We start from the raw sequence: 12391 nt of genomic DNA on the forward strand, positions 1-12391 counted from the left end.
ACTGACCACATATTTAAAGAACTGACTGCTCCAGAAACTAAGAAAGAGGAACAAAGAAGAACAAAAAACACAAAAAGCCCCTTTCATAGCCTCTTCCTCCTCAGTGTGTATATATAGTAGTGCTTCCACCTTGGTATTTTATTACACCACCTGCAGTTTTACCTGTAAGTACTCTCTGTGTATTTATGTGTACTGTATGTGTGAGTCTTTTCTTCTGTGTTGTGATCCATGCAATGTTCTTAATTGATCAGTTAAATGCTAGTGAACAGATGCAAATACAGTAGCAGCACTCCATAGTAGAGCTGTACAGTATAACTATGAGGTCAACAAGGCAGCAGGAAGTAATTTCCTTCTTCTTCTCCTTTGTCATACTTTAGATTAGTACTGTTTCCAAAGACTCAGATGCTCTGAAATGACCAGATGAGTTATGTTGACATTTTAAATTCATTAATAGCAGAAAATAAATCAACATTATAAAATAGTTTGGCAAAACAATGTTGGACTACATATTGAAAAGTCTGAAAAAAAGTTTGCTTTTTAAAACTACATTTTAACCAGTTTTCATGTTGCTTTATAATTGTCTTCAATTTTATACAACATTTTAACACAGAATAAGGTTAATTTTGTTGTATGTTGGAATAATGCTCAATTACTGTTATTAATCTATTCAAACATCTATTTAAAACACAAATATCGTCACAGGCAAAAAGCATTCTTGCAAGGTTGGTATTACAAATCTATTAATGGGTAAATATCAAGTTTAAATTTTAAATTCTAAATTAGCACAATTATATTGAATATATACAGTATGATACACATAGCCATATATTGTAATGCTATAGCCAGCAAGTACAGTACCCTGCAACTCAAATCTGGCAGCCCACTGAAGCTCAGCAGGTGTGAACCTCACCAGTACCTGAATGGGAGACCCCTGGGAAAGCTAGGGTTGCTGCTGGCAGAGGTGTTAGTGAGACCAGTAGGGAGTGCTCACCTTGCAGTCTGTATGGGTTTTAATGTCCCCTTATAGTGACGGGGACACTAAACTGTAAAAAGGATGCCTTCCTGCAGATGAGTGTAAAATTGAGGTCTTGACTCTCTGTGGTCATTAAAAATCCCAGGTTATAGTTGATGTGCGGTGAGCATACTGGCACACTTTGGCTGCCGTTGCATCATCCAGGTGGGGGCTACACATTGGTGGTGGTGGAGGGGAGTCCCCATTACCCGTATGTGGTCAGAAAGTTTATTGTTACTTTTGGTTTGTTTTCAACCAGAAGTTATAATTTTCTAACATCATTGAAGGTACAGTAGCAATAGCAATCCATAAGGCTGGAGTTCTGAATATCAGAGATGATCATTCTCATACTCTGACATTTGTCAAATGTTCACTGAGTTCTACAGTTTTATGGGAAAGAAAAACTAGAATAGAAAATCAAGTAGTTTTTCCATGTGAAGAATCTGAGAAATAGGACTCTTACTTCTGCATCGGCCAGACTAAATGCAGCTATCTAATATGTCTAATACTGTATATGTTTAAGAGAATGTTTGTAAGGTCATGTCATGTCATTTACTAAACTGCTTATTACCACACGGTGTCGTGAGAAGCCGGAGCCTACCTGGCAAGCAACGAGTGCAAGGCAGGGTACACCCTGGACAGGGCGCCAGTCCATCACAGGGCAAGTGCAAACCCATCATACATAGAGACAATTTGGAGGCCACGGTAAGGGCCGAGGGGGAAATTTGGCCTGGACACTGGAATAACCCCCTACACTTCTTGAGAAATGCCCAGAGATCTTTAATGACTAATGAGAGTCAGGACCTCGGTTTAACGTCTCATCCAAAAGACGGTGTTTGTAAGGTAAAAGGTAAATATTTATTCTAAATTAAAGTGATAACAATACGAAGGAACAAGTAAAGGTTTATTCCATGCTGAAAAGAGAAGAAAAGAAACAACGTTTCAGCTGTGGAGCCTTCTACTTGACACCCGAAGAAGGCTCCACAACGGAAACGTTGTTTCTTTTATTCTCTTCTCAGCATGGAATAAACCTTTACTTGTTACATTAAAATCACCCTACATCTGCTGTAGATGAGGTGCTTCATTCACTTTCAATATCTTATATTTAAAGTGAAAAAGAAAAAAACAGTATAGTGTAAGTGTGAAAGGCCATCAGCGAGTGTATCTTTAAGAACCCACAGCTGCAAGGACTTAGATGACCAACAGCTTATCTTACTCCTGTAATAGGGCCTGTGCCCTGCTTCTTGTGTAGTTCATGGAGAGAGAGGGAAGGAAAATCACCTCTCTGTAGTGCTATGGCAGTAGAGGATTCTTCCATCCAACCACAATTGCAGCATGAGTGGTCTGTGAGTGCAGTGTGTGTGTGTGAGTGGGTCCTTCTGGCATATGCAGGGGTGTGGCAGTGGGTCTAGGCAGGTGCAGTATGTTTGAGAAGTGGGTTGTGTGCAGCTGCAGTGCCTGAGATGTTGGCTCTCTATGAAAGCCATGGAGGCAGTAAAATATGGCCTGAAGGAGTCCAAGCTGTCCGTGGAGGCTGTGGGAGAGAGCTGGATGTCTGCAGGCCATTGCTAGCAAAGCCTGAGCTTCTTGACAGAAAGGTGCCTTGTCAAAACGTCCTGTTATATGTGGAAGTCCATGATTTCCTTAATCTCGACAAGGACTCAACGACCCATTGATGCATAAACACAGATCAAAACACAATAGAGTGTCATCTTCTTTCATCAAGAATAATGCTGATGATCATGTCCACAAAGCCCAGCTTCAATTTCCAGTTGCAATTCAAATTGTCATTCCAATGATGCTAAGATTAATTTGCCTTTTTCTGCGATTTGCCCTATGAAGAGAGTTCTTCCTTACAACTCAACTATTAATACTCCATTCACTCGTATGAATTTGAATTTGCCATTTCTTTTTGTATGCTGAAGATGGCAGCTTGTATGTTCATGTATGGATCTTTCTTCCTTCCTCTGATGGTACAGAAACAAGATGATTCCGAAGATGGCTGCACTGCTGCTGTTCCTTTTGATCATGACTGTGGTACGAGTGTCAGCAAAATGTAGTCGGTAAATAAATTCTATTACAAAACCTTTATTAGAATTATATAAACAATAATAAATTATACAAATACTATACTTTGGAAAACTAAGTCTTCTCTGATCAAAATAACTTAAATAAAAAGTATTTTTAAGATCAGCAACAGTGGTAAAGATAAGCATAAGGATTTTGACAGTAAAGAGAAATATAATTTTAGCAGTGTACTACTGACAACGGAATTTCAGATAAACGCGAGACAAAAAATGACATTTTGTCATTTCTGGATATTTGCATATGTGCATATGAAGTAGCTTGAGTAGGTAGCCGTGTCAGCATGCATAAGCTGCAAAGGAAGTAAAGGTTTATTCCATACTGAAAAGAGAAGAAAGACAACGTTTCAGCTGTGGAGCCTTCTTCTGGTGCGAGAAGGAGAGGAAAGTCAGAAGCTGATAGAGCATGGGAGAACAAAAGCTGGGAGTGGAGAGGAGGCAGCAGCAGAGATGATACTCAGATGGTGCAGTCAAAACCTGCAAATGAACAGAGAGGATTAGAAGGAAACAGGTCTGTCATAGAGAAAAGGAAGAAGGTGTGATCCTAGTTTCAGGATAATTTTGGTTTCAGATGTTTTTGCAACAGGAGTCCCAAACCCGCTTTTTGAGAAAGCGAATGCAGAACTGTGGACTAGGAGAAATGGTTGTTATGTCAACACATTGAACCACTTATAGTTCATACAGTAGTCAGCATGTCCCCTAAGTTTGCACTTATGACTGGGCAGTCATTGAGTCTGGCCAACAGAACTCCTCCAGGCTCCAAGACATTGCAGGGGTCCCTTTTTAGAGGGACCTACACTGTCCACTGTTCAGTTATTTTTCTCCCAGAAGCTTTCAGCAAAGTCACTATCACTTCTCTTCAAATTAACTCCAACAGTTGGTCTTAGGAATTTTCCTGTTCTGGACTTCTTCTCAACTTCTCCAGGTCTCTCAATTACATAAATCACAACTTGGTTATTTTTGTAACCCTCACATACTTAGTACAGCATCAGTACTAATCACCTATCATGATAAAACACTGGAGCCTAATAAACTCAATACCTGAATATTCTACCTGAGTGATTGAGCTGCAAAACACTCTGCATCTTTCCCCTACTTATGATCTTCCCTCTACCCTGCACATCTGTCTGCTGATGTTAAAGCACAGGAGCCCATAGAATTTAACCTACCCTACTGCATCTCTCTGCCTTCACTTCTGACCACTGCTAGAACCTAGAAAAAAGATAAGCCACCTGTTACTTCTTGGCTGCTAATATACACAGCTCATTAATGCAGGGTTATGGCCAATTACACACAGAGCCAATCATATCCTCCCTTTACCTCATGTGACCTCTCACTCCCACTAGATTCCAATAATTTAATCAGGCCAGTTGTGTCTCATTTTCTCTCTGATAGGTGGTTTGCGAACAAAGCCACTTTTCCCAAACTTACATATACATTTAGTCAGGTTATCATAATCTTTATTAAAGCTTTAGTGAAGATCTAATAACTTTTTAGGTACTGTACAATCACTATAGCACAGGGAGTGAATCAGTTTTTTTCTGATGTTACACTTAATTTAACTTCTGTAACAAAGGGCCAAAATGTCAAAGAGAGATACTGTATGAATTGAAAAGATACACAATGATGTCTTTCAAGACATCTAAACTTTGGAAATTTATTGATTTAATATATACAATACATCATGTTTCATTAAGTCCCTTAATGAAACATGATTTATTGTATATATTATTGGTGCTTTAGTGGAATATTATCCATTACTATTTTGAAATACAGAGTGCTCAAAATAATATTTTTGATACAAAATAATTTACACTGTAGTATTTAAAAGGCAAATTACAAATACAAAAAGTAAAGAAAAATGAATTCCCAATGCCTTTTTCTTAGAAACATGCCTGTGAAGTTCAGACTAAATTGGCTAAAGGAATTTAGAAAATTAACAGTTATAGAGGCATACAAGAAAATATTGGAAAAACCTGTTCAAGTCCACATCTACCTGTTTAAAATGTTACTGAAATAGTTTACTCTGGGATTCTCCAAATTGAGTGCCAATTGGAGGAGAGGTGCATCATTCACTGCCGACACTACATACTGCAGCTGCAAGCAACCTGGTGGGCACAGAGGTCACCGTACTGCTGAGAGGCAAGGGTCTGGGCCAGCAACCTCATCCCAATACTCAGCCATTCATAAGTCACTGCTCGGGGAGCGCCAGTCGCAGTCAGCTAGTGATATGACCCAGGCTAAGACCAGTGACCATAGAATTATTCAAATCACAAGCTCGCTAGTTTAGGTGTTGAAAACAAAATGTGAATAGTAACCTTATCACATCTAATATTAGAAAATAAGAGAATAATGGGAGATTGGACAGGTAGGGCAAATTTAGAAATGGAGCATAAAAGCTTCTGAAGTGCATATCTTATTAAGAAAATTAAATTTAGCTGTATGTTAAATGATGTATTTCAGACATGTTATTTCGGATCAGCTAAGGAAAGGTGAACAGCTGAGGAAGGGAGAATATTTGCTTTCAAGAAATGGCAAGTTCAAAGCTGTATTTCAGGTAAGTGACTCCTTTTTCACAAATAAAATTAAACAAAAACATATATTACTTCAGGGTATGTATGATTTGTTATTAGCTTCTTTACATACTTAAGAATCCTTCATTCCTGTACTTAGACTTAACACATTCACTAAGCCCGCATGAAATTGTCCAGAACATTTTAAGAAATTATCCGAAAACTAAGAAAAAGCTTCATGAGAACAAATAAACTATGGACTGTATCTAGGTTTGCCTGTTACTATTATTTGTTTCATAGCAAACATACTGTACTCAAACTAATATTGATTTTGCTTTATTTATAATGTAATATGTAGACCACAATAATATTGTATTAATGGCATGACATTTAAAACAAATTATATGAAATCCATTGAGATTCAGTTGGATAACTTGCTCACTTCCAGTCTCTAGGTCTCTGGTCTAGATGACTAGAAGTACAAACATCTCTTATTCATTAGCTGTATTGTTAATCATGTGAATCATTAGCATACTCTACTATTACAAATTAGACCTCCTCTGGGCTGTAGAATTAATATGTATATTGTAGATATGATTTGATATATTAAAATAAGAACCTTCCTTATACAGTATATATGGATGTATTACCAGGTGGATATCTTGAAAAAGGAGTATTTCTGCACATAAGAGCACTGCCTCTATTCTTCATTTACCATCGCCATTTGCAGATCCCCATTATGTAATTTTTGTTTTTGAAGGAGAAGAGTTGAAGTATTGAAAGCCTGATCTCTAAAATGTGGCACCCAGTGTCTGCTTTCTTCATACTGGGGTAGAGAGATCGTGTGATGATGGCTTGAACCCCTCAATTACTGAGACGATCTCCTACACTGGCTTCTAATTTCATTACAACACAGGGCTCTGTCTATTCGTACCTCACATGTTTTAGTATATGCGATCAACAATACCTCTGCTTCTTCTGTGCAGGTCTGACTAAAAACTTACCTGTAACTGCACTGAGGGTTGAACAGACTTCCATGTTCCATGACTGGAACATGTACTCCAAGTACATTGCATTGTACTTTTATCAGAAATTCTAGAATTGTTTGCTCTTCTATTATTCATTATTTTGCTCCAGTACCAATATCATGAGAAAGTATTTCAGTGATGCGGCTTTTTGACCCTGACACCATATTTACTGTTTTAGTGTACTTTTTACATATTGTACACAAAAAGATGATTTTAATCAAATATTAAGGGTAAGGTACTGTATGTTTTAACTTGCCAAACCCACCTAGTGACCTGGAATGTCACTTCATTGAAATAGGACAAGATTAATTCTCCTATGAAACTTTTAAATAAATGCATAATTACCAACAGGTTCACCATGGAGCCTTCTTTAGTTCATTTTCTTTTCCTTTTATTTACTTTTCCATTTAGAATTAAGCTTTATTTCTTCCTTTGCGGCTCTGATACAGCTGATACACACTGATACAGCTCTCTAGTTTACATTGTATACTGTTGTTTGAACTTGTTTACTTTGGAATTATGTTTAAGGCTTACAACTGAGAAAACTGAAAACTTTTTGTTATTTTGTGAACTTTTCAAGGATGATGGTAGCTTTGTGGTGTATGGCCCAAAACCAATCTGGGACAGTGACACTGCTGGGACATACAATGCTGATCATCTGATAATGCAGACTGACTCTAACCTGGTGGCCTACAAGACTGATGGAAAAGCCATGTGGCAGACCAACACCTACACTAGCATCGGCTTCAAAGACTGCGTGCTTCAGCTGAGAAACGATGGCATCTTGATTGTTGCAAGAGACGGTTATGAAGTCTGGTCTTCTGCAACATCTCGGGGCCTCAAGTATGGAGTAAACTTTTAGCTGAGCACTGCTGCCAATTGACAACTCCATTAAATTGTTCTGTTTTAGCTTGTTCAATGTTCAAATAGGTAAGCATACAAAATAAAAATAAATATATATATATACGTGAAGCATTTTATGTTTCTGTTACTTGTGGTTTAATGTCTAGCTGGGACTCATTAAATCCTGGACAAGGAGGACTAACAGCACCTCTTACAATTCTGTATTTAAGGCTGCAATTCTGTGTAGGGATGTCAGAAGGCTTCACAGTTCTAGGATAGTTTGAGATAACAGACATTTCCACACTCATGGCCAATTAACCTATAAGTACTGTATTCACAAGTCTGTCATAGGGCCACACACGTCACCAGAAGTTTTCTTGCCTCATTCATGGCAAACATGGTGCTGTGCATACCTGTAACAGGAGTCGGTCCTGACTCCCATGAAGTGCGTAGTTTAGGACACTGTGCCGACGGTATAATCCAGAAGTGACTAGAGAAGAGCTACGGGGAAAATATGGTGAGTAATGGGAGGGATATCGAACAGGGGGCGGTGCTGACAGTGATCCAGGTGCAAGGGGTGAGGGCAGACTTACAAGTCCAAAAACAGTCCAAAATCCAAAACCAGGTGATCCATCCAAGACAAGACGATTAAAATCCGTAGGAAGGGGGAACTCAATCAGGAACACAAAGGTTAAAAGGATAATGAGACCAGGCGCTCTGAGCCCTGGACTCGGCTGGTCAGGACACCATTTGGAAGCCTATGCCTTCAAGCTGCGGACATATGGCGACTTGATGCTAGGTGGGCCTCCGGGCATAAGTCTTCCAATACTTCCGGAGCACCGGGTTTAAATAATACTGGTGAATCCAGGGACAGGTGTACGTGATAATGAAACTAAAACACAAAAGGGTCGGAACGCCCTCTAGAATAGGGATGACGATCGTGACAATACCTGGAAGTTTAATCTATTTTGTGATGCAAATTGGAGGTTTTAGAAGACGCTGTGTATTTTACTGTTATTACGGTTTGAAATGCACTCTTTCATGCTGATTTTTTGTAACCCCAAAATCTGAAAATAGCATTGCAGTTCCCCTTTAACTACTAACTACCAAACAGGCTAGATGGGCAAAATGGCCCACTCTTGTTTTGAACTGTTCTTATGATCAAAGTTCTCATAATAGTAGTGAAAAATTGGTTCATTTTGCAGATTTTCAGGTAATGAGATATTGCCTTCAATGTCACCACTACTGTGAATGTTACATACAATGTAGGTAGAGGGGTTTATTTGCCAAATGTACATTGGTATTCTTATTCACACTGCTCTATCAGGACATGCAAAGTACAACAGACAAGACAGTACAACAGATAACACCACACAATGTAGACAGTACATTATAAAAGTGGTACATAATAAATAGTGACAGTACTATAAATGTACAAATAATAAACAAACAGAACAATAAATATGTAGTAGAAGTCAAAAGTGCAGAGTGCAGAGGTGCATTGGCTTCTCAAGCATTGCACAGTGAGCAGTAGGGTAGAAGCTGTTCTTCAGAAAAGTGGTCCGTGCTTTATTGGTGCTGCACGGGAGAGAGCAGTTTGCGGTGGGGATAGTTGAGATCTGGAATGAGGGATTTTGGGGGTTTTATTGTTTGTGCACAGATAGCCTATTACCACTTCTGTGTACATTTTGCAAAAAGGATTTGGGTATTTTTGTGATTCTGTGATCTATGTTCTCCTAACTGAGCTGTTTCAGGAATTAAGAAAGTTAGAGAGACATTAGCTTGGCACCTCTTACCTTCTGTTGTGTAGTTCCTGACCGAAAAAAACACAAAAACTATCACTTGTGAAACTGTAGTCTTTAATTATTTAGATTACAAAAGCAGAAAAGAAAATGTGCACTCACATCAGTATTCCAAGACATTTATATTCTTTTTTTTTTCTCAGTAGAAGAAGCAAATGGGGAAAACAGCCCTATTGACATTAATAACTGTTCTTATTTAGATGCTTTAAAGTATGATAATTAGAAACAGATCAAGCATATATTTTGAGTTTGATTTATTTTAGGGGAGGGGATAATTATAGCAACAGGAAATGTTGTCCTCTTAAGAAAACTTTATAGTGGACAGATCACTATGCACACATGAGTTTTTCTATTGTTAACGTAATTTTTGGTGAAAATATCACATATGATGCCCACACTAATAGATCATTGGTGTCTTGCTCTCTCTTCTAGGTTCAGAATGTTAAATTAATTGTTATGTTTTATATTATATTGTTTTTTTTTCAATATTTCTGTTGTTCTAATAGTGATCCTCACCTTTGTGTCCAATCAATGTTACGGTTTCCACATTAAAAAAATGCTAAATAACTTAAACAGACCCTATGCAGCACAGCAGAAGCCCTTAAAGGGCAAGACCCAAAACTACAGTCTGAACATACGTTTAAATGCAAAGGTTTAATAACAAACCCATGAGAAATAACACTATAACATTGTCTATAACACAGTCTAAGGTCAAGGATATCAGGTGAACAGGATATCAGGATTTACAAGTCCAAATACAAGTGTAAGACAAAACACCAAGTCCCTCCAAAACCAGACTTCTGTGATCATGATATAACCCAAATATACAGTCCCATATCCCAAGACCAGCACTGCTCCATACGAAGATATCTGTCACCAGAAACCGGATACCAGGCCATTCCCACAGGGTAAACCAGGACCCGGAAAACCAGGAACTTTACAACCCAGGAACATGGAGAAGCATTTATGAAGAATTTTGGAACCAGGAATAACCGGGAGTCTATGCCGAAGATCCACAACCAGGAAATCGAAAGCTTAAATACTGAAGCAAGTCCGACTGTACTAGCTGACACCAGAGAAGTTACAAATCTGACAAAGCTGAGTGTTATTTGTAGCTTCAGGCATTGCCATAGGATCCCCAGTTGCACTCAATTACACAAATTTATTCATGGGTAATTCCAAGTTGGATTTTGTTTACAACAGCAATACATTTTTTTTTAAGTTTAACAATATGTTTAGATACAGCAATGACACTTTTTTTATTCTGGAGAGCCACAAAAATAGATCTCCAGTCATTATACTCATATTGTCATGGAACCTATACGTGGAATAGGAGGATCCTTATGCATGACCGGAATCCCACAGGACGCAGAGTAGCAAAGGGGCAAGACACAGACACAGACACAGACACAGACACAGACACAGACACAGACACAGACACAGACACAGACACTTCATAACAGGAGATCAGTCGAAAGGTTTGGAAATGCACACTGGAGAATACTAAGAAAGGCTTCTCAATAGTGAGCATGGGAAGGTGTGCGAGGGGGGTTTAAATACTGAAAGGAAAGGGGTGTGATTGGATGATTGGTTAGGGAGTGAGAATTTGAGGAATCTGATGCATGTGAGAATGTGCTGGGTTCAATCAGGGATGAGATTGGGAAGCAGAGGTTCCAGGAATGTAACGTCGTTTGAGAGGGAGAGTGTGGGGTGTGACACATATGTCAATATATAATTTAAAACCTAATCTTTTCTGTGGAGTTTAATTGTTTATCAATCTCTGGTTAGAAGTGAAGATGACATACTGTTTACCTTTAAAAATCGCCTAGAAATAATCTTCTTGATTGCTCTTGTTTTCATGTCTTATTTTCTATTGAATTGATATATGATTGTAAATAACTAGTATTGATTCGATGATGTAAATATTTATAAGGTTATTCTATTTTAATTTTTTATCTGCATGGATGATTTTGTTAATAGGGTCATGTGATTTGTAAGTTTATATGGGAAGAATATCTGTTACTGTACATTTGAACAGAAAATAATGATTGGGAGTGCTATCCTTCTCCATTGACTAAGGGTCCTCTTTGTGAAGATACTCGTTAATACCCACATGGGACAGAGGTGACGTGGGATTTCATGACAGGTTTACTGGGCCTCAGACTGAGAGGGGTTTCTGAAACAAGGTGTGAAGACACAATGCATCGTTACACCTGAGCATCTGGATACAGCCATACAGCCCCAAGCCATTAGCTCTACCCACACCCAGGACATCACATGCTCACCCCAAACAACAGTACTGAGCTCTGATAGATAAGGGCTTCATAGACCCAGACAGGGGTCAGACAGAACACGCACAGACTGAAAGAACAGTTTACACCACAGGACCCAGGAAGGTCTTGGACACCAGGGACTCTACAGAGAGAGCAGAGGAGAAAGGTCAGAGCACCATCTTCCTCCTTCTCCACCCAAACTGGTCTCGGAGACGAAGAGGGTGATGGGGAAACATGCAGCACCGTTTTGTTCAGAATGGCTGGGATTGAGGAGGATTTCTGAAGCCACACAGGATGTCTTTGCTGTGGAAGAAGGAAGCACACCAGGTCACCAACTGGAGTGAGAAAGGAGATCCTGGACTGCTCCCCTGGGTCATTTGGGTTGTGGTAACCGGGGTCCACAGAGTTCTTTTATTGGTCTATGAGTTAGTGCCTCCTGTGGGTAGAATGTAATATGGGGGTACTTCACCAGTATGATTGGTACCAGGCTGAGCGACTGTAATAAAATGGGATATTATGTAGAATGGCTGTCTTGCCTGGTCTGAGGGTTCACTGGTAGATTTACAAGGATGCAAATCAACCTGTTGCAGGGGAAATTGGTCACAGCAAACATTTAAATTGCTAGGTTGCAAAGTTGGCTAGAAAGGCTAACTTCTCAAACAGGAAGTTGAGCTACAGCCATGTAGCTAGGAACTTGTGTTTTAAATAAAATACATGAGAACATGAGACTTACTTAGAATAGATATCTGAAATCCTTTCATTTAGTCAGATGTCTTTTAGTAATTTTGAAGCTGTCTGCATTAAATCTCTAATCCCTTTCTTCTAAAGATCCCAGT

General features: G+C 38.9%; 1 protein-coding gene and 1 gene segment (V, D, J or C); one reads left to right on the forward strand and one right to left on the reverse strand.

Annotated features, from left to right (window-relative positions):
* Positions 1-12391, reverse strand: part of LOC148815865 (Ig kappa chain V region Mem5-like) — a 364398-nt gene that overhangs the window by 265205 nt on the left and 86802 nt on the right.
* Positions 2994-7581, forward strand: LOC148815869 (B-type lectin plumieribetin-like). Its single transcript, XM_088904840.1, has 3 exons — positions 2994-3075; positions 5560-5653; positions 7218-7581. Exons 1-3 carry the CDS (start codon positions 2999-3001, stop codon positions 7497-7499), a joined length of 453 nt encoding a protein of 150 aa, XP_088760966.1. The 5' UTR covers positions 2994-2998; the 3' UTR covers positions 7500-7581.

Source organism: Atractosteus spatula, chromosome 24 (genome assembly GCF_055471065.1).
Source record: "Atractosteus spatula isolate fAtrSpa1 chromosome 24, fAtrSpa1.hap1, whole genome shotgun sequence".
Lineage (NCBI taxonomy): Eukaryota > Metazoa > Chordata > Actinopteri > Semionotiformes > Lepisosteidae > Atractosteus > Atractosteus spatula.